The 23,151-nt window shown below is 36.4% G+C and overlaps 3 protein-coding genes across 3 annotated transcripts; all 3 read right to left on the minus strand.

Annotated features, from left to right (window-relative positions):
* Positions 1 to 3,870: 3,870 nt before the first annotated feature.
* Positions 3,871 to 5,559, minus strand: LOC131655315 (uncharacterized acetyltransferase At3g50280-like). The gene has a single exon (XM_058925199.1). The coding sequence runs from the start codon at positions 5,425 to 5,427 to the stop codon at positions 4,054 to 4,056; it is 1,374 nt and encodes a 457-aa protein (XP_058781182.1). The 5' UTR covers positions 5,428 to 5,559; the 3' UTR covers positions 3,871 to 4,053.
* Positions 5,560 to 16,948: 11,389 nt separating this feature from the next.
* Positions 16,949 to 18,564, minus strand: LOC131660848 (uncharacterized acetyltransferase At3g50280-like). The gene has a single exon (XM_058930197.1). It carries the CDS (start codon positions 18,463 to 18,465, stop codon positions 17,098 to 17,100), a length of 1,368 nt encoding a protein of 455 aa, XP_058786180.1. The 5' UTR covers positions 18,466 to 18,564; the 3' UTR covers positions 16,949 to 17,097.
* A 1,988-nt stretch (positions 18,565 to 20,552) lies between these two features.
* Positions 20,553 to 22,429, minus strand: LOC131660849 (uncharacterized acetyltransferase At3g50280-like). Its single transcript, XM_058930198.1, has one exon. The coding sequence runs from the start codon at positions 22,324 to 22,326 to the stop codon at positions 21,403 to 21,405; it is 924 nt and encodes a 307-aa protein (XP_058786181.1). The 5' UTR covers positions 22,327 to 22,429; the 3' UTR covers positions 20,553 to 21,402.
* Between the last annotated feature and the right edge of the window lie 722 nt (positions 22,430 to 23,151).

A 23,151-nucleotide genomic window follows, 5' to 3' on the forward strand; every position in this document is an offset into this window, starting at 1 on the left:
CGAGATTTTTTTGGGAAAATGAAAAAATCGAGTTTTTTTTCGAAAAACGAAAAAAATATGAGTTTTTTTGGAAAAATGAAAAAAGTAGAGTTTTTTTTTGGAAAACGAAAAAATCGATATTTTTTTCGAAAAACGAAAAAAGTCAAGTTTTTTTTTGCAACACGAAAAAATCGAGTTTTTTTCCGGAAAAACGAAAAAAGGCGAGTTTTTTTTTCTCTGGAAAAGCGAAAAAAAGTCGATTTTTTTTTTGGAAAACGAAAAATTGAATCTTTTTCAGAAAAACGAAAAATCAATTTTTTTTTGGAATAACGAAAAAATTGAGTTTTTTTTGAAAAAACGAAAATATTGAGTTTTTACGAAAAATCGAGTTTTTTTTCGGAAAAACGAGAAATCGAGTTTTTTTTTTGAGAAAAACGAAAAAAACTATTTTAAAATACATAAATTATTATTTTTAAAAAAATAAAATATTTTAAATTAACTTTTGGATGGATGGATATCCATCGATTATAAATTTGTTAATGGATGGATTTTATTCCTTAATGGATGAATTGGATGGATTTTATTCCTTAATGGATGGATTGGATTGAATTTTTATTTAGAGAGTTTAATGGATTGTAATGGATTAATGGATTGGTTTGATCCATCCATTAAGGATCCAATCCATATCCATCCAATCCGTCCATTTTGCCACCCCTAGAATAAGTACAAATCCAGGTTGGTGGCAAAAGGCTTTCACCAACAACATGGCTTTGACTTCACTTAAACTTTCTCCCATATAATAAAGCATGTCACAGTCGGAGTTTTTTTTACCATTCTCATATCTAAAGGTCAACTTGACTTTCTCCCCTATAGTGAAGCATATCATTCAACTTGAAATTGTTGACTCTACTATGGTTTGAAAACTAAACAAGTCCATGTATGGCCTCAAGCAAGGTCTTAGGACATAGTTTGACAGACTGACTCAAGCCTTTACAGGATTTGGATTTGTGTCCAATAGGTGTGACCCCTCCCTCTCCACTCTTGTCACGCCTACATATATCATCTTCATGCATGTATATCTACATGAAATCATTGTCACTGGAAATTCCTCCACTCATATACAATAACTCATCACAAAGCTTCACTCTTAGTTTGCTTTGAAGCAGTTTGGCGGTCTTAAGTATTTCTTGGGTATTGAAGTCCTCCATCTTAAAGATGGCTTTTTTTTCTTGTCTCAAGCCAAATATATCAAATAACTATTATCTTAAGGCAACATGTCAGATACAAAAGGGATCCCTACTCCTATGATGTCAAGTCTAAAGCTCTCCAAATATGGCACAGACTTGATGTCTGAACCCCCCATTTTACAAGTTCATAGTGGGTGCACTGCAGTATGCAATTATAACAAGACCTGAAATTAGCTATGCAGTAAGTAAACAAGGCATGTGAATTTTTCTCTCAACTAGAGGTGGTAAACGGGCATGTTCGTCCAGTTTAGACCCGCCCCGCAAAAGCCCACAAAAATGGGGTGGGCTTTGTTAAGGGTGCAGGCCTAAAACTCTGTCCCGCTCTGCAAAAAATTGAGTGCGGGGTGGGGCGGGCACACAGACATTGTACCTTTTAAGCCTAAAAATTGCAAATTTTCATTTTAATGCTTGCGCCCGTAAAAAATAGGGCAGGACAAGCATATTAGAGGGTACGGGTCTAAAACCCTGGTCCGCCCTATAAAAAAGTGCGAAAAAAACGGGAATGTCCGACGGGTCGGATCCGTTTTTCTACCCTACTCTCAACCCCTTGATAGTCATTGGGTTATGGTCAAAAGAATACCCAGGTACTCTCCATCATGGTCTACTTTTTCAACCCGCTTCTACGTAGGGTCTCATATCCATTAAAGGCTTTTCTAATGCAGATTGGGGAATTGATACTAATGATAGGAAATCCACCTTAGGCTCCTCTGTTTTTCTAGGTCCAAACCTGGTTTCTTGGTAGGCCAAAAAGAAAACCCTTGTGGCCATATCAAGTACTGAGACTCACTATAAGAGTCTTGCTAAATCAACCTCTGAAGTACTTCGGATTCAATTCCTCTTGGCAGAGCTTCATGTGCATTTTACTTCACTTATGTTGTTTTGTGACAACCTTAGTATTGTTGCACTATCACAATCCAGTGCGTCATGCTAAGACCAAGCACATGGAGCTTGACATCTTCTTTCTTAGAGAGAAGGTTCTCAACAAGACTCTAATGGTTCAGCATGTTCATGCCTTTAATCAATATGTTGATCTTTTTACCAAACCCTTTTCTCCTCTAAGATTTTTGCAACTCAAAGACAAACTTCAAATTCAAGATAAGTCCTTTATTACCTAGAAATGACCCTCCTTTTGAGGGGAAGCTATTAGAGTAACTAGAGTTAGTCTATATAGAAAAGTTGTAACGACTAATGATAAGTCATGTAACTAATTGTGTTGAGTCAGCACATTTAAGTTAGTTATAAATACTCAGTTCTAAACTAAATAGTAACTAACTTTTGAATATAAAGTTCATAATTTAATAATACAAAATTTTTTCTCTATCCTCTCTACATTTCTACAATTTCTAATCATACCAAAGATATCAAATAACTACATATATCATCATTAGTTACTTATAGATGGAGAGAAAGATAAACACTACTATTGATGGTAAAATTAAGAAAATTACACAAAAAAAGAAATGAAAAAATTATTTAATATTTTTGAAAACTAAAGCTCATAAAAAAATAAATATAAAAGAAATATATTGTCCTTCGTGATCACTTGCTCTTAATAGGATGTTAATTTATGACCAACCCTGACACAAGTTAATTAAAGTGTTGCAGTTTCTTCTATCATGTTTGGAGGGCCAGAAATTCAAACAGATTTGATGGAAAAAGAATTCATTAGAAGTCTTGTATCACTAATATTGTGGTTAGAGCCAAGTGGATAGGTGACAATATGGGAAACCCCTCGGACAATTCTATCACAAGCTTTTCAATTTTGAAAGGAATGCATATTAACATAAATCCTAAAAGACCCTCTTCATTATTGGAGATTCTTTGGTGTCCTCCCCCCACGGGATGGGTTAAAGCTAATATTGATGGTGTAGCTCGAGGTAATCCGGTTCTTATGGCTTGTGGAGGAATGTTTAGAGATAATAACGCTACTAATTTGGGAAGTTTTTGTGATTATATGGGAGGAGGGAACTCTGAATTGGCTGAGCTATAGGCAGCTATGGTTGCTGTTGAAAAAGCAGTTAGTATGGGATGGAGGAAGCTTTGGATAGAAACAAATTGTATGCTTGTGGTGAAAGCCTTCTCTGATCCGGCTCTTGTTCCTTGGAGAATCAGATCTCGTTGGCTCAGTTGTCATGCTTTCTCTCCAAGTATAGATTTCATGGTCTCGCATACTTATAGGGAAGCCAATTTTTGTGCTGATTATCTAGCGAATATTGGGCATACTTGTAGATATTTTTGTTGGTTTAATTTTGTTCATCCTATCTTAGTAAAGGATTGTCTTTTAGACATGGATGATATCCCTAGGCTTAGGCTCATTTCCTAAGGGGTCTTGGTTCGGTCCCCTTGTGTTTTTGTAATCCTTATTTTTTGTTTTAATGATATCTTCAGCATATTAAAAAAAAAAGAATGACATGTTCTCATAGTGGTCTTTAGAGTAAGATTAGAATACCTAACTTACTAAGATTCCAAAATAAAACAAATTAAATCTATGCTAATTTACAATTTAACAAGTACATTTGATAAGCTTATAAATTCAAAATAAATAAAAAAAAAATCAGTTCATTTGATCTGAGCTGAAATAAGTAGTAGTGATCTATAATTGAGCATGCAAGTTCAAATTGAAAACAAAAAGTTCATGATAAATTTGCGTTGAATTTCGAACTAATCTAATTCTTATTAGAGCAACTAAACTATTTTTTGACTCAATAGAACTCATTTAACAGCATAGTAAAATGTTACAAAGTGACCTTATGTATCTAGATGGTGTAGTGTAAAACAAATTTACATCTCGCATCCTCATTATTCAACATCATAGCATAGTCAAAGACTAAAACAAAGGATTAAACACTGAAACTGAACTCATGAACTCTTCATCCGATTCCAGAACCATCATTTTGTCCGGTGAAAGACACACTTCCAGATCTATACTCCCTCCTCCTTCTTGTCCTGGATATGATGTTACTTTTCCATCAGATTTGTTAGCATAACCACTTCTAACAGCTAATGCTTTTCCCATTCCAAATTCATTTCCATACATATTAAACCTCGGTGAACTACCCATCATAACAGAACTAGGATCCAATATCATATCCAGTCGATACACAATAGGAGACTCTAACCATTTTTCCACCGATCCCCGGACCACTTTGTCATCATGATTTGCAATAGCCAAATGAATCTTCCAAGCTGCCCACCCTAGATCTTTCTCTAGCAGTTCCTTTACAGTTGCTTCAGCACTCACTGCATAGAGTGAATTGCCAAAATAATCCTTTGGAATAGCCGGTTCCATTCTCGTTCGGTTGTTTATAGCTAAGTTGCAAGTTGTTTTCTGATCAGGCTGTAGTTGACGCGAACGGGTTATAGATCTCCAAACTAGTGCTGATAAAGATTGGAAAGAAGAGATTTTGTTTGTGTTGGACTCTTTGTTAGCCTTTGCTTTGAGTTTTGCTATAGATTCTGCTGAGAAATGGAAGATTCTCTCTCTCAATATCGGTGCTTTATATCTTTGAATAAACTCATCGTGATGTTTGAAAGGAAGGTTGATAATTGGACCATAACCTTCTGGAAACCATCTATTATGGATGGGTTGGTGTGAAATTGAAACAGGAACACTAGCATTATTTTGAAATATTTCAGAAAGTGTGTTAAAGAAATTCCAATAAGCGGTTCCATCACCAATACAATGATTCATGGAACAACCTATGAAAACACCGTCCAATAATTCAGTAACTTGAATAGACAACAAAGACATGGTGTGATCGTCATGGTTGACAGCTTTGTGGTGATCAAAAAACGATTGAACAATGGGTGGAACATCAATGGGGGATAGGATATCATCTATGGTGATATCTAAAGTTGCATAGATAAATTTAGCTCCGGGACTGTTTTTGCAATCGACAAAAACAGTGTAAGAAGGAGGATCTTGGGTTTTGTGTGTAACAAGACGTCCTGAGAGGGGATAGTAATGGAAAAGTGTGAGAGAAAGAGAGTGTTTAAGTTTTATCAACAAATTCTCGATAAAATCTGGTTGATTAACTAGTGAAGATGTTGGTTTTTTGAAGAGAAGGCCCTTTTGGATATAGTTTAGAGATAACATGCAAATATCCCAATGTGCTAAATAGCATATTTGATTCGAGTCTTGGATAGGGGGGTGCGGTTTGATGAAGCATTCAAAAATGTGTTTCAGAGGAGGAGTGCCCATCTTTCAGCTGGTCAACAAAACTCGTGTTTATGTTGATTAGAGGGAGCTCGTTTCTTTTGAAGATAAGTTTGTTTGACTTCTTCTGTTGAAGAAAATTATGATTTATTGTTTGTGTAAGATAAATAGTGCAGGCACCTGTATTCCACCGTAGAATTTAACTATGATATGATAAGGAGGTCGTGGATTCTCTACATTCACACATGTGACTACGATCTTACCTTTATGAGAAAGAAATAGAAATAAATAAATAAATAAATAAATATAATAATAAATGAGTTCGAATAGTCTTTTAGCAAGGCTCGGGAAGGTTGGAAGAAGCGTTTTGAAAATCTTGAATTATTTAAAGGGTATACAAGAAAAATATTTGCATAAAAACAAACATGAAAAAATATTTGCATGAAAACAAATATAATATGTGATTTTATAAATAATTAATTATAATTTTTTATTAATTAAAAAAAAAATTCTCTCTCTTACTCAATCACAATTCACAATCACCCCATGAATCTAATTAAAAAAAATAAATTTAAAATTTTCTCTCTTTTTATCCTCTTTTTATTAGTTGTTTCTAACACTAAGAGTTTAGGTTCGCATCCGTGCAAGTTTTTCTCGGGTATACAAACGTCTAGCAGTAACTTGAATTTTTCCATCCTACTTAAGTGCACCCTACCATATGGAGTTCTACAATTCACTTAAGTTCATTGTACCTTACTGTGTTTCGTAATTCTCCTAAGTACTTTGTAACTTACAGTGTTCTATATTTCACTCTCTCACCAATTTGTCCTTATGTGTGTAACCTTGTAGGTTCTCGTGACGTAGGCAATTATACTAAAACATATATAATATAATAAATCTTGAGAGGTGTCTAGCAAAACATCACTGCTACTCAAATCATAAAAATGTCATGAGATCTGGAAAAAAAATTGTGATTATGTATGTTATACAATTATCCTTTTGCCCTCCAGTCTATACTAAACACAAGGCATAGATTGTGTCACTCTTCTTCAGTTCAATTTTGGGCACTTAAACCTATATTCTATTATGCGGGATGGACAAATTCCATCTAGGTCACTAATGTATCTCGACATGATTTATGGATCACCCATTAACCATTTAAATGGTCATCAAATTAAATACAATGCTTTAATGGAAATACTCTACTCCACATCTAGGGCTCATAATGACTAAGTCAAACTTAATGTTTCATTAAACGGACTAGTTATTCTAGGAAATTTATTATTTTAGAAAAAAACATAACAAAGAAATGTCTTTTACTATTAATAAATAATTCGATACAAGTATAAAGTTCTAATAAAACTATAGGTTTAGGGCTTACACCAACACTATTAGGGACGATGGTCTTTTCTTTTGGAGGTTTAATCGACATTTCTTTCAATTTCTTGGTAAGGGGGCACATTGATTTCCATTGCATTTGTTTTATCTTTTTCCTTTTGGTCATGTTGTGAGGCCTTATGTATCTTTTGTTCTCCAGAAAGGTTGACGCATATCGTTACTTGCTTGTCATAAACATTGTGATACTTCATTTTTAAGTGGGCTTGAGAGGCCCAACGTCCATTGTTGCTGTAAAGGGTCTTCCCAGGATGTAGTTGTCAACACTTATGTAGGAAACTACTAAGAATTTTAGGACAAATGAACTGGTGTCCCTTCCTTTTTCCTAGGGTGATCATTAGCTCGATATACCCCTGGGTATAAGTGATCGTGTCGCTGAAAGCTTGTAAGTGGTATCCCTTATATGGCCATGACTTCTCTCTTTTCAGTCAATTCATTTCAAAGAGCTCTACATATATAATTCCACAAGAACTTCCTCCGTCGATAAGGATTATAGACACGTCATGGTTGGCTAAGGTTGGTGTTATTACCAAAGTAAAATTATCATTTGGAATTATGCATACCTTTTCGATGTCCCAGAACCAGCTTCCTCTTCCTTGTTAATCGTTATTAGCCTAACGATTCTTCTTTTTATCGTGCCTTTGGAGGGGGTCCCTTGGTTGAAGAAGGCTTCCCAATAAATGTGATGTACTTACGCTTTCCTCTTCGGCTTTCCTCAACATCACCTTTTTTGTCTTTCTTTCCTTTAGCTTCGTTGATTACCTATAAAGTTTTCTTTCGGGGCCTTTTTCTCCGGTTGGGGATTGTTTTTCCTTAGTGATTCGTCTCTCCTTTGATAGTCTTTCTTTTTTCCCTGACCCTCATTTTGGCCATCCTCCTGGGTGTACCAAATAAGTATCCCTTTCTTGATCTGCTCCTTAATCACATCCTTTAGATGGACGCATCCGTCAATGTTGTAGCTATAAATATTGTGGAACGGAAGTACTTTGACTTATTCGTCTTAGTTGAATCCTTGGCAAAATAAGGATTATTAATCTCATTTTCTTTAAAGTAATTATTTGTGCATTCTTAATCCCTTGTATAAGATAATTATAAGAAGTAAAGTAAATAGTGTAGTTCGGGGAATATGTTATTTTAGGGATGGAAATTAAGTTTGTATGGAATTCAGGTATGTGCAAAACATTAGTTAGATAGAAATAAGGATTGAAGTAAACATTACCAAAATAATAATTTGTAATAGACGCTCTATTAGGAAGTCAAGTTATGATTTGTTAATCTCAATTAAGTGAGTAAAGAGATTATTAGAGTGGCATATATATATGATTTGTGCCCCATTATCTAGAATGCATTTGCTATTATGAGAATTTAGTAAAAGAAAAATGTTATGAGTACTTGAAAGTTCATTCATGGTGGTATTCATGTGGTGAACGCACGCTTGTTGTTGAGTTAGAACTTGTTAAATGAGATCAAGAAGATTCTTCTATTGATCAGAAAGGAAGTTAACCAGGAAATTGGTAGAAGGGTGATATTTAATTTGTTATTAAGTTATGTCTTCATGAATGTCTTTAGTGGTGGAAGTTTCTGCTAAGTTTATCTTTTTAAGGTATGGAGGAAGCTCATTCTTCTTGAAGAAAACTTTGATCGTGTGGCCAGGCTTGTGAAATTAGGAGCAGATCATGATCCCTCTACCATGACCTGTAGGAAAGTACCTTTTAGCAGAATCTGGGGAACAGACTCTGTTGTAAGGTTTGGTGAGTTGAGCAATGAATTTATCTTCATTAGTTAAGGTGGTATGTTAGTGCTGATGTTGAATAAGCATTGATAAAACCTTGTTAATGTGCGCAAGTGGTTGCATGAGCATTATTTGGGATTTAACGGGAGTGTATTTGATCGGTCACCATTTCTACCTAATTTCTATCATGTATTCGGTCTAAATTTGTCGATTCGGTAACACTTTGATCAATGTTTTAGTGCTTTTGTTTAAGTATTTCATGTTCCATTGTTTTTATGTTTACTTTGCATTTTGTTTAATTTAAGTTATTTAGATGCTTTTTATGCCGTTTGGTTAGTTGTGTGCAAGTTTCAGGTCAGAACGAGTCGTCTTAAATGTCCAAGCAACCATGAAAGAAAGAGGAGCAAGAGAAAGAGAAAAAATACAAATACTGGGAGCAAACACGGTCGCCCGTGCTTCCACGCACGGCCCGTGTCAGATGATCACCTCTCCCCCATACAAAATCCAGGGGCGACGCACGGCCGCCCGTGCTTCCACGCACGGCCCGTGTCAGGATGGCTGGGAGCAAAAATAAAAATAAAAGCAGCACGGCCGCCCGTGCGTCCAAGCACGGCCAGTGCTGCTGTGAGCGTAAAAACTTCCAATTTTAGAGCTTTTTCACCAAATCTCCACCTTGAGGGTACTTTAGACATTTCTTTTGCCTGAGATTTGTACCTAGACTATTTAATTGAGTTTGAGAGAATTATTTTGGGACTTTGGCATCACACGATAGAAAATCACAGAAGAGAGAAGATAGCTTCATCAGGAGTTTTGGAGACGGAGAGATTCAACGGTGGACACCATTGAAGATCAAAGTTCCCAATTATCTTTGTAATGTCTAAATTCTTTACTATGTCTTTCTTGAATATTATGAGAGGCTAAACCCCCCAATGCTAGGGGGGTGGTCCTGATTTGGTTTTGTAATAACGATGAATTTGTGATTTCGTCAATACATTGGTTTATGATTTTCAGTTAAATTATGCAATGTTCTTCTTGTTTTCTTTATCGGTCAAATAAGGATTAATCTATGGCTAACAAATACAGGACTGTAGTTGTTAGGGTTTGTGCATAATTTGATTATAGTAGATATCACCTAGGACTAGGGATACCCTATAATTACCACATAATCTTGATTATATAAAAGCTTGGTTTCAATTTAGGTTCCTAAGGACTTAGGATTTAGGTTGGAAGACCAAAGGTTTCCTCACTAAGGACTTAGGAGGAAACACCCTAAAGATGTGGTAACTGAATGTTATGAACTTGTTGAAGAGATCTTAATTCTGAAAGTGTTACATGCCAAATCAACCACTCACCCTAGCATCTCATATATTTGATAACAAAAATCAATTTATTTTCTCATTATTTTACTTTGCAAGGATTTAATCCCCCAAAACCAAAACATTAATCTTTTGTTCAATTGAATCATATTTTACGAATCTGTATTTCCTACGCAGTCCTTGAGATCGACATTCGGGGAATTTCCCCTATTATTACTACAGAGGCAAAAATAGTACACTTGCTATTTTTCCGATCAAGTTTTTGGCGCCGTTGCCGGGGAATGCCAAAATACAGATTTTTAACTTAAGTTCAATTGAAATTTTGTTGCTCTGCGACTAAAATTTTATTTTCTGCATTTTTTATTTTTATTTTATTTTCTTTCTTATTCTAAAAATTGTCTAATCTGTTTATGCGAGGTAAGGCCTCAGCTGAATTTCTTTTTGACGCAGAAATCGAAAGAACTTTGCACGCAAGGCGCAGACAAGCTCGTCGAGAAAATCTGGAATCTGAAGAAGAAATTATTTCAGTTCATTCTGGTTCAGATTCTGAAAGTGAAGGAGAAGTCATGGGAGAGAATCCACCAGCGCCGGAGAGACTTCTTGGTGACTACGGTGCTACAAACACGCCGGGAGGTAGACTGACAATTGTCAACCAACCGGTAAATGCGGCTAACTTTCAATTGCATCCGAGCACAATAAATCAGCTGGAAAGAAAACCTTTCACCGGAAAGGTTAATGAAGATGCAAACAAGCACCTACAAAGGTTTCTTACCATGAGTACGACTTTAAAAATTGAAGGGCATACCGAAGAGGCAAAGAAGCTGAGAATGTTCCCGTTCACCTTGGCCGAAGAAGCAGAAGAATGGTTCTATTCTCTTCCAGCAGGCAGTATCACGTCATGGGAAGAGATGGAGAAGGCTTTCTTGAATGAGTATTTTCCCGCCTCGGTCTTTATAAGGAAGAGGTATGATATTTTGAATTTCAAGCAACAGGAGGGTGAACTTTTAGGAGATGCTTATAAAAGATTCAAAAGAACCCTAGTGGCATGTCCCACTCACAACATGGACAAAACTGACCAAATGCAGATATTTGTGAATGGGCTCAAAATGAAAACAAAACAGTTGATCGATACAGCAGCTGGAGGCTCAACAAATTTCACAACAGCCTCCGGAATTATCAAGATCATTGAAGCGATAGCTGCAAATGAGCATTTGGAGTTGTATGACAGGTGTACCAATAGACCTGAAAGAGTTATTGATCTGAAGTTGGAAACCTCAAAAATTCGGGTTGAAGATGCTATAGCTGCAGAGGTAGAAAAGAGATTAAAAGCTATGAATATAGGTACTCAACAGGTTGCTCAAGTCCAACAAGCTCAACCTGTGATTTGTGAAATCTGCCAAGGCCCTCACCAAACTGTGTGTTGCGTTGCTACTCCCCAGCAAATTGAAGAAATCAAATTCTTGAGGCAAAACAACCCGTATTCTAACACCTATAATCCAGGGTGGAAGAATCATCCCAACTTTGCTTGGAAAGATCAGCAACCAATTCCTCAGAAGGCGGAGTGGGAAGTAGCTATTGAGAGATTGGTTGGACAATGCTCTCTGTTTCAAGAAGAAACTAGAAACAACCATAGGAACACCACAGCTTCGATAAAAAATTTGGAAGTTCAAGTGGGCCAAATAGCACAACATCTTACTCTACAAGCACAAGGTACCTTTCCGAGTTCAACTGTGAAGAATCCGAAAGACGAAGAGAAGATTAATGCTGTTACTACAAGGAGTAAGAAAGTGGCAGAACCGGAAAAAGAAAAAGAGGAAATAGATGATCCTATGGTAATAGAGGTGGACCTGGAAATAAGAGAGAATCCGAAAGAGCCAGAAGTTGTGATACCACCGGGTAAACCAGTTGAAGAAAAAAATAATAAGAAAGATGCTGAACCGGTGATCAAACTACCTTTCCCTTCCAGAGTGACAAAGAAGGATTCAAAAGAAAAAGACTTTGAGAAATTTACTGAATTGTTCAAAAAGCTAGAGGTGAATTTACCCTTCTTCGAAGCACTTGAGCACATGCCATTGTATAAGAAATTTCTGAAGGAGGTAATGACAAAGAAGAGATCAGTGGAAGGAGAACAAAAGATTGCAACTGAGAAGTGCGGTTTAGTCTCGTCAGTAAGGAAGATCCCAACCAAGAGGAAAGACCCTGGAGCTGTGGCAATACCATGCACTATCAAGGATCGAATGTTCAAAAAGGCACTCATTGATTCTGGTTCCAGTGTAAGTTTAATGCCACTATCTATTTTCAAAAAGCTTGAATTGGGAGAGGTTAAGGAAAGTAAGAAAAAGTTAAGGTTCGCTGATCACACCACCAAGAAATCTTATGGGGTAGCGGAAGATGTACTAGTGGAGGTTGACAAATTTGTTTTCCCTGTTGACTTCCACATCATGGACATTCCGGAAGACGAAGAAACACCTATCCTTCTTGGGAGACCCTTTTTGTTGACAGGCCGCTGCAACTTTGACATTGAAAAAGGGACACTAACGCTAAAATCATTTGATGAAGAAGTAACCTTGAAGATGTTGGGAGTTAAGAAACATAGGACAGGTGTAAATGATCAAACTACTGTGGATATGGCGGAAAGTGAAAAAAAAGACAAAAGGCCTGAACAGCTCCAAGAAAAAGTCTCAAGCATAGCCTCTCGGGTGGAAACAACTCAGGGAGCTATCAAAAGTCCGAAGAAGGCTAAGGAAGTCAAGAAGAATGCGGGAAGTGAGTTGAAGAGAAAAGTGGTCCATGCTTATCATCTTCATGAGTTCTTGGGTGAGAAAGTAGCAAGCAACAAAGTTTGGAAAAGGAAATACCCTCCATAATAAAGGGTAATGGACCGTCGAGCCATGCGACGTTAAACGAAGCGCTTCGTGGGAGGCAACCCACAATTTTAATAATTTATTTCTTTGTTTGTTTGTTTTATTTTCAGGAAATAAAAGAGAGCATCTCTAGTGGAAGCTAGGAAGTGATCATTGGAATGCAATACCTCTGTAAGCAACCTCTCCAAGGCTGGTTCTAAAACATTGAGGACAATGTTTAGTTCAAGTGTGGGAGGGGTTCTTTTCATTTGCTTTTAACTGTTTTCCATTTTTTGTTTTTGTTTGTGTGTTATGTTGACATTGTGTTATAGATCGACTTATGGATGCCGAATGAATGATGAATGGTATTTAGTGGATGAAAGGTGCAACCTGAACCTATTCCCCCGAGGCACCCTGGAAGTTGATGCAGCCGAAAGAAAAGTAACAGTTGGACGCAACTTGCGGATACTGGACAAAGAGGATTTTATGGTGTACCTACGCCAGAAAGAAGCCACATGACACGAGGAGTGCTTTGGAACCGGTAAGCTTACCCAACATGGTGAGGTTATAAAAAGCCAAACACAACAGATTATCATCATGAGAGTTCATTCAGGTATGACTTTATCATTCTGATTTTGCGTATGTTCTACTGACACAGCATAATATGAGGATACACACTGAGGCATTTGTTTGTTTTACCACCTAAGCCTTTCTAGCCATCCTAAATTATATGTTTATCCTTTGTTACCCCAGTTGAGCCATATCCTTTTGTTTGTTATAACCATATCTGTAACCCCCAGCCAAACACTTCCAACCCCTGCTCGGCATAAATGTTGTGGTTTTCAGAGTTGTGCTAAAATCTAAGTTTGGGGTAGTAATCATCAAAGAAGAGGGCAAGTAAAAAAAAAATGGAAATAAAATTTTTGAGACATATGAATGTATGTCCCATAAAAATAAAAATAAAAAGAAAGAGAAAAACTTGCCCGAATGAAAGACTCAATTACATTAAGCACTCACGGAAGAATGAGTGAAGCAAAAGAGTCTAAGTCGAATAAATTCCCAGTGTAACAAGTTGAGCACAATTACGAAAAACACAACATGAATGTCGAACCCAAAACCATTTGTTTATCCATTTCCTTGTGTATCCCACCGTACCTAAACCCCATTACAACCCAAAAGGCCTCGAAAAGTGTGTGAACTTTGTTAGTGTAGTGAAGGTAGAATTTATTCAAAATTAAGAGTTGATATTGCATACTTTTATTTTGTGAGTACAAAACACTTTAACCCTGAGAGATTTGGTGAGAAGTGTGAAAAAGCTTGCAGGCAAAAAGGTACTCTGATGTGGAAGTGTGGTAGAAAGTTTGGTTCGGCAAGCCAGAGATTCGATTAAAAAGGTAGACGCAAGTCGCGAATAACATCGGCAGTGTTGTGGAAAGAAAAATCCAGGGTGACCTCTGTTTAGTCTCTTGCATCACTTGAGGACAAGCAATGAGATAAGTTTGGGGTTGTGATCGGTCACCATTTCTACCTAATTTCTATCATGTATTCGGTCTAAATTTGTCGATTCGGTAACACTTTGATCAATGTTTTAGTGCTTTTGTTTAAGTATTTCATGTTCCATTGTTTTTATGTTTACTTTGCATTTTGTTTAATTTAAGTTATTTAGATGCTTTTTATGCCGTTTGGTTAGTTGTGTGCAAGTTTCAGGTCAGAACGAGTCGTCTTAAATGTCCAAGCAACCATGAAAGAAAGAGGAGCAAGAGAAAGAGAAAAAATACAAATACTGGGAGCAAACACGGTCGCCCGTGCTTCCACGCACGGCCCGTGTCAGATGATCACCTCTCCCCCATACAAAATCCAGGGGCGACGCACGGCCGCCCGTGCTTCCACGCACGGCCCGTGTCAGGATGGCTGGGAGCAAAAATAAAAATAAAAGCAGCACGGCCGCCCGTGCGTCCAAGCACGGCCAGTGCTGCTGTGAGCGTAAAAACTTCCAATTTTAGAGCTTTTTCACCAAATCTCCACCTTGAGGGTACTTTAGACATTTCTTTTGCCTGAGATTTGTACCTAGACTATTTAATTGAGTTTGAGAGAATTATTTTGGGACTTTGGCATCACACGATAGAAAATCACAGAAGAGAGAAGATAGCTTCATCAGGAGTTTTGGAGACGGAGAGATTCAACGGTGGACACCATTGAAGATCAAAGTTCCCAATTATCTTTGTAATGTCTAAATTCTTTACTATGTCTTTCTTGAATATTATGAGAGGCTAAACCCCCCAATGCTAGGGGGGTGGTCCTGATTTGGTTTTGTAATAACGATGAATTTGTGATTTCGTCAATACATTGGTTTATGATTTTCAGTTAAATTATGCAATGTTCTTCTTGTTTTCTTTATCGGTCAAATAAGGATTAATCTATGGCTAACAAATACAGGACTGTAGTTGTTAGGGTTTGTGCATAATTTGATTATAGTAGATATCACCTAGGACTAGGGATACCCTATAATTACCACATAATCTTGATTATATAAAAGCTTGGTTTCAATTTAGGTTCCTAAGGACTTAGGATTTAGGTTGGAAGACCAAAGGTTTCCTCACTAAGGACTTAGGAGGAAACACCCTAAAGATGTGGTAACTGAATGTTATGAACTTGTTGAAGAGATCTTAATTCTGAAAGTGTTACATGCCAAATCAACCACTCACCCTAGCATCTCATATATTTGATAACAAAAATCAATTTATTTTCTCATTATTTTACTTTGCAAGGATTTAATCCCCCAAAACCAAAACATTAATCTTTTGTTCAATTGAATCATATTTTACGAATCTGTATTTCCTACGCAGTCCTTGAGATCGACATTCGGGGAATTTCCCCTATTATTACTACAGAGGCAAAAATAGTACACTTGCTATTTTTCCGATCAGTATTGCTCATTGAGCCTTTTGATAAAGAGAGTGATATGGCCATTGTTGTGATAATTATTTTTAATAGGTAGAATAAGTCAATAATAACAACTTAATCACATGTTGGGAGGGGACAAAAGTTCTCTTGTTCTTGCCATAGAATGGTAAAGAATCATGTGATGAATTAATCCCATTGCCTCATCGAGAAGATTTCTTCTTTCACATCAAAGAAACGGAAGATGTCTCCTTTATGATAATGATTTTGAGATCTTGCCGAATTTTTTAGTATATTTCAGCCAAAAAGGATACTCTCAGTAATATATGCATCTATGAAGTTTGTAATCCATGCTATGACCATGGTATTACATTAATCACATGCCAAGGTCATTCAATTAGAGTTTATTGGGAGAATTAGGGTTATGTCGATGAACCCTAATTTGTTCTTCAATCTGAGCACCACTTCGACTGATCTAGACCAAGAGTGATAGTTGTTGAGGGATGTAAAAACTATTGCATGACCAGGGATATGTGAGAGATTCATGAAGAGCGGGTCCAACATATCAGTTTGATAGTTGCGATGAAGATTAGGGTTGTGATTGGGAATGCAGTGTTGAAGGTGGGTAGTTCGGGGATTGATGATGATGGTAGGGGAGATGTATTTTGTGTGGTGGGTTCTTCTTCAGTGGCATCGGCGGGGGTGACCATTGTTGAAGGAAGAAAAAAGATTTAATGGGACGAATATTTTTAGTTTTGTAGAGAAGAAAGAGATAATAGAACGAAGAAAGAGAAAGACAGACGTAGATTAGGTTTATCAAACGATGAGGTGATAAAGTTGAAATCGAATAAGCCAATTACGAAGTGACTTATGGCAAGAATGGTGATAAAGTATTTAGAGATATCACTTGCAGGGAGTCATGTCCTCTAGTATGGGGTCATGTGCCCCATTATGTTTTTTAAAAATATAACCCCTACACATTTTTATAATTATTAATAAAAAAGAATATTTAATTAAAAATAATATGACCCATCAATAATTTGAAAGAATATTTTTTTCTATGAATATATTATGAGAAATGAGATGTAAAATCACATGGTTTATGAATGATTGTTTAAATTTCATTCAAGTTATTTATTATGAGTTTTTTATTTTGAAAGTCAATTATAAAACCAAAATATATGTGACTAAAATATAGTCTTGTTTTGTGTTTAATTTTAAAAAGTTTTGACTAAAATATACTAATTTACAATTTAATAAGTATCAGTTCTTTTGATCTGAGCTGAAATAAGTAGTCGTTGATCTATAACAAGCAAGTTCAAATTGGAAAAAGAAAAAGTTCATGATGAATTTGAGTTGAATTTTGAACTAATATAATTCTTATTAGAGGAACTAAACTATTTATTTGACTCAGTTGAACTTATTTAATATCATAGTAAAATGTAAAATGTTACAAAGTGATGACCTATGTTTCCTGATGTAAAACTAATTTACACCTCACATAACAACACTTTAGCATATTCAAATATTAGAACAAGGGGGGACTAAACAAAGAAACTGAGTTCATGAACTCTTCATCCGATTCCAAGACCATCATTGTATCTGGTGAAAGACATACTTCAAGATCTATACTCCCTCCTCCTTCTTGTCCTGGATATGATGTTACTTTTCCATCTGATTTGTTTGCATAACCACTTCTAACTGCTAATGCTTTCCCCATTCCAAATTCATTTCCATACATATTAAACCTCGGTGAACTACCCATCATAACTGTATTAGGATCCAATATCATGTCCATTCGAAGCACAATAGGCGACTCTAACCATTTTTCCACCGATCCCCGCACCACTTTGTCATCATGATTCGCAACAGCCATATGAACCTTCCAAGCTGCCCATCCTAGATCATTCTCTAGCAGTTCCTTTACCGTCATATCAGTACTCACTGCATGAATTGAATTCCCAAAATATTCCTCAGGAAGAGACGGTTCCATTCTCGTTCGGTTGTTTATAGCCAAGTTGCAAGTTGTTTTCTGATCATGTTGTAGTTGACGCGCACGGGTTATAGATCTCCAAACTAGTGCTGATAAAGATTGGAAAGAAGAGATTTTGTTTGTGTTAGACTCTTTGTTAGCCTTTGCTTTCAGCTTTGCTATAGATTCTGCTGAAAAATGGAAGATTCTCTCTCTCAAAATCGGTGCTTCATATCTTTGAATAAACTCGTCGTGATGTTCGAAAGGAAGGTTAATAATTGGACCATAACCTTCCGGAAACCACCTATTATGGATGGGTTGGTGTGAAATTGAAAGAGGAATAGTATTAGTGTCATTTTGAAATATTTCAGAAAACGCGTTAAAGAAATTCCAATAAGCAGTTCCATCACCAAGAGAGTGGTTCATGGAACAACCTACGAAAACACCATCCAATAATTCAGTGACTTGAATAGACAACAAAGACATGGTGTGACCATCATGGTTAACTGCTTTGTGGTGATCAAAGAAGGAATGAACAATGGGTGGGACATAAATGGGGGAGAGGATATCATTTATGGTTGTATCTAACGTTGCATGGATAAATTTAGCACCAGGACTATTTTTGCAGTCGATAAAAACAGTATAGGAAGGAGGGTGTTGGGTTTTGTGTGTAGTAACAAGACGACCAGAGAGAGGATAGAAATGGAAAAGTGCGAGAGAAAGAGAGTGTTTGAGTTTGTCAATGAAGTGTTGTTGGTTTGGTGATGATGCTGGTTTCTTGAAGAGGAGGCCCTTTTGGATATAGTGTGCAGATAACATTAAAATATCCCATGGTGCTAAATAGCAGATTTGGTTCGAGTCTTTGATTGGGGGATGCGGTTTGATGAAGCATTCAGAAACGAATTTTAGAGAAGGGGTGCTCATCTTTCGGATAGTCAACAAAACTCAAAACTGGTGCTTATGTTGAACAGAGAGAGCTCGTTTCTTTTGAAGATAATTTTGTTTGACTCATTCTTTTGAAGAAAATTATGATTTGTTGTCTATATATCGTGCAGTAAGCTGCACTCCACCGCCAAAATTGAACCATGGTATGGTCAATAAGGAGGACGTGGATTTTCTGCATTCACATGCCTACAAACAAATTGACAAAAAAAGTTTGGAGAAAGATAAAATGGGAGGTAATGACAAACTGGAATTTATGAATGCAGAGGATTCAAAGTGGTGAAATTGTAAGGGTTGATTATTATTCCACGGTATTCATGTTTTTTTTTTTTTTTTTGGGTTTGTTTGGTGTTTGGTAGAGTGGCTGGGTCTGGGATTTCTATGGGATCTTCTTGTTCACAATCAGGCATTTAAAGTAATAAGTAATCATTGTAGAAAAATGTAAATGAAGAGAAATAACTGAAGAGTTAAATGGTAGTGCACTGACAGTGTAAAATAGGGAGTCATGAATGTGCCATGTCATTAAAGTTTTTTTTAAATAAAAGAATGTTTTAATTAGATGCATGGTGGTGATTGATTGACAGTGTAAAATATTTTACACTGTCAGTGCATGACCCATTTTCTCATAATTGAAGAGTTAAAAGTTAGTGCACTGACAGTGTAAAATAGTTTTACACTGTCATCCAATAGGGAGTCATGAATGTGCCATGTCATTAAAGTTTTTTTTAAATAAAAGAATGTTTTAATTAGATGCATGGTGGTGATTGATTGACAATGTAAAATATTTTACACTGTCAGTACATGACCCATTTTCTAATACATAATTACAAATATGCATATCATCTTTGTACCATAGGAATTGGAAAAAGATTCATATGCAACCGGGCCTCTCAATAGGGTTATAATTTTTTTAAGTTAATAGGGCATTATGTTTCCGTATCTTAGCCGATCCACCCATTTTTTTAAGTCAGTCATTCTCTTATTTTCTAAAATAAATATTATTTTAACAACTTACAGAAATATATCTTCATACAGAATTTTCATCAAATACGCGTCAGATCTTTCTCATTTCCAACAAAAGCACTATAAATCACTTCTCAAGTGTATCTTCTAATTCATTCCGTTCAAGTATTTTTTTTTTATTTCATTCAATCCAAGTGATTCAACTTGAACCGCACATTCATTAAATTTTTCAATCCAAATTCTTTTTTTCTCTACACGCATGAAGTAATATAAACATTAGGTCGTGTAATTCAAGTTAATATATAGGAAGTTACACTCATTGTTAGGTAGTTATATTGAGTATTGCATTTTGCTCATTGTACCTTGTATTTTTGTCATTTTTGCTTTTTTGAGTTGCAAGAAACTATGGAAGTGCATTTTCGTATTTGTTCAAAATTTGACTTTTCAGGAATACGAAAATTCATTTTTGTATTATGTCAATTTGTATTGGTTGGTTTGATTGTGAATGTCTCTCATCTGGGTTTGATTTTTTCAACTTTGTTTGATTTGTCTACTTTAATTATAGGTAACATGGCTGACAACTAAGAACGATTGAGGCACAGTAGAGTGTCCCAACATGCATTTATTCGCAGGAAAATAGTATGAGCCTCACGACCATTGGTTGGTGCTAGTTCACATGATGCGGAAGCGTCGTCTTCTGGGGTTCAGATACCTTTGGCTTTGGCTTCCCATAGGCAGGTGTCACATGTTGCTGCCCCAGAAATCCCATCAGTCCAAATTAATGCATATGTTGTTGATGATGTCGTTCCTAAGGAATTTGGAGGAGATCCCTATGACACCTCATTATTTCATATGTATACGAATCATGCTCTTAGGCACGTTTGGAAGGAAGATGTGAAATTTATTTGTATTTATTCTTCGAAACATGTGTGTTATAATATCAAACTGTCTGACAATGATGTATTTTTTACAGTTCCATGATGCTTTAAAATGCTTCAACCATGGTAGGAAGTTGCGAGGCTATAGCTGCCTAAGGAGCGGTGATTTCGTGATGTCATGCAGCTATTTGGGCTGCGAGATTTATGCATGACCAGTTATGCTACTGTTAACCATGGTATGTTGTCAACGTTCGTTGAGAGATGGCACTCTGAGACGTCATTTTTTTCATCTTTTGCATGATGAGATGTTCATCACACTAGATGATGTGTCGTCCTTGCTACATCTTTTGATCAAGGGAACATTAGTAGACCATTCTAGGATGACCAAATCTAATGCACTGGATATGATGGTGAACTATTTGGGAGTTATCCCAAAGGATGCCCTAAAGGAGATTAAAGACACCATAGGGTGTCTAGCTAGATTTGGATTCCTGAAGAACCTATATGTACACCACCTGGTTACGGCAGTGGAGGCTGATAGTGATGATGCACAAGTTATGCATCATATAGCAAGTGCATTAACGTCATACCTCATGTACTTGGTTTACACGTCCATATTTGTGGACAAGAATGCCTATTACGCCGATGTGGTTTGCCTTATATATTTCATTGGCTTCAAAAGGATTCATGAGTACATATAGGGGCCACTTGTTTAGTTTACCTATACTCGAAGTTAGTTGAAGGCTGTCTTTGGAAGACCAAACAGATAATATCTAGTTACACGTTGTTTAAGATAATATATCTGCATCCTATACTATTACTATACCATTTTCATGACATTTGCACTACGTCATTATTAATAATTCATGTGTACTATATTCTAACATGGATCCTCCATCACTTTCTATGCATCTCCAACTGGTCATATGTTGATGAATACACTGGGGATAAACCACGTGATTGTGCATTCTTCTCACTCAAAGAGAATCGATCGACTGAGCCCTTCATAATGCTTCTTGACTATACTGCACCAAATGATATACCATTTCGGCCGTAAGATCACTGTCAGACGGGTCCCTTAGATCACATAGCTTTCTACTCTAGATGTAGTTGACAATTTGCAAGTTGTTGTCTGATCATGATGTAGTTGACGTGCACGAGTTATAGATCTCCAAACTAGTGCTGACAATGATTGGAAAGAAGAGATTTTTGTTGTCTTGGATTCTTTGTTAGCCTTTGCTTTAAGTTTAGCTATAGACTCGGCTGAGAAATGGAAGATTCTTTCTCTCAAAATAGGTGCTTCAGACCTGTGAATAAACTCGTCGTGATGTTTGAAAGGAAGGTTGATAATTGGACCATAACCTTCTGGAAACCACCTATTATGGATGGGTTGGTGTGAAATGGGAACAGGAACACTAGCATCATTTTGAAATATTTCAGAAAGTGTGTTAAAGAAATTCCAATAAGCAGTTCCATCACCAAGAGAGTGGTTCATGGAACAACCTATGAAAACACCATCCAATAATTCAGTGACTTGAATAGACAACAAAGACATGGTGTGACCATCATGGTTGACTGCTTTATGGTGATCAAAAAACGATTGAACAATGGGTGGAACGTTAATGGGAGATAGGATATCATCTATGGTGATATCTGAAGTTGCATAGATAAATTTAGCTCCGGGACTGTTTTTGCAATCGACAAAAATAGTGTAAGATGGAGGATCTTGGGTTTTGTGAGTAACAAGACGTCCTGAGAGGGGATAGAAATGGAAAAGTGTGAGAGAAAGAGAGTGTTTGAGTTTTATCAACAGATTGTCGATGAAATCTGGTTGATTAACTAGTGATGATGTTGGTTTTTTGAAGAGGAGTCCTTTTTGGATATAGTTGGCAGATAACATGCAAATATCCCAAGGTGCTAAATAGCATATTTGATTCGAGTCTTCGATTGGGGGATGTGGTTTGATGAAGCATTCAGAAATGTGTTTTAGAGGAGTGTTCATCTTTCAGACAGTCAACAAAACTCAAAACTCGTGTTTATGTTGAACAGAGAGAGTTTGTTTCCTTTGAAGAAAAATTTTGTTTGACTTTGTAGAAAAAAATGATTTATTGTCTGCATATGATAAATAAATACACAAAGGATAAAGCTAACATGTGCCCCAAGAGCACATGCTAAGAAATCTAAATATAGTAAATTTGTATTGAAAAACGTAATAAACATATTAATTATAAACTTTTTATGAAAACAATGCACAATTTCTTAGAAATAATTTCTACATTTAGCTATTAACATGTGCCCTTAGGGCACATGTTAGCATGACCCATAAACAAATACTACTAGTATAATATAATATGATCGATCATGCAGGCACACACATTCCACCGCCAAAATTGAACACATTCCACCGCCAAAATTGAACTGCGATATGGTCTATGGTCACGGCAGAATCTTCTATTTAGTGCCCCTAGAATACATAACTGCAAGGGACTGGAATTGAATGCACGAGATTCAAATTTGTGATCCGAGTGATGGTATTGTAAGGTTTATTCATTATTCCAAGGTATTCATGGTCCATTTTTTGGGTTTTGGGTTTGTTTGGTGTTAGGCAGAGTGGGTGTACCTTGGATTTTTAATGCTTCTTTACAATCTGATTTGGGGAGGGAAATCAGGCCTTAAATTCAAAAGTAATCAATAGTAGAAAAATGTAAAAAGAGAAATAAATGAGGTTGAATTTTCATGACTGTATCCCATATAGTAGATTTCAAGCATAAAACATTCATAATTTCAAAATGCATATCAAATTTGCGCCCCCAGATAGTAGATTTCA

The sequence above is a fragment of the Vicia villosa genome, linkage group LG3 (assembly GCF_029867415.1).
Source record: "Vicia villosa cultivar HV-30 ecotype Madison, WI linkage group LG3, Vvil1.0, whole genome shotgun sequence".
Lineage (NCBI taxonomy): Eukaryota > Viridiplantae > Streptophyta > Magnoliopsida > Fabales > Fabaceae > Vicia > Vicia villosa.

Bases quoted from the DNA above. Each gene is read 5' to 3' on its own strand.
- LOC131655315 (XM_058925199.1), bottom strand. From the start codon at position 5,427: ATGGGCACTCCTCCTCTGAAACACATTTTTGAATGCTTCATCAAACCG.
- LOC131660849 (XM_058930198.1), bottom strand. From the start codon at position 22,326: ATGAACACTCCTCTAAAACACATTTCTGAATGCTTCATCAAACCACAT.
- LOC131660848 (XM_058930197.1), bottom strand. From the start codon at position 18,465: ATGAGCACCCCTTCTCTAAAATTCGTTTCTGAATGCTTCATCAAACCG.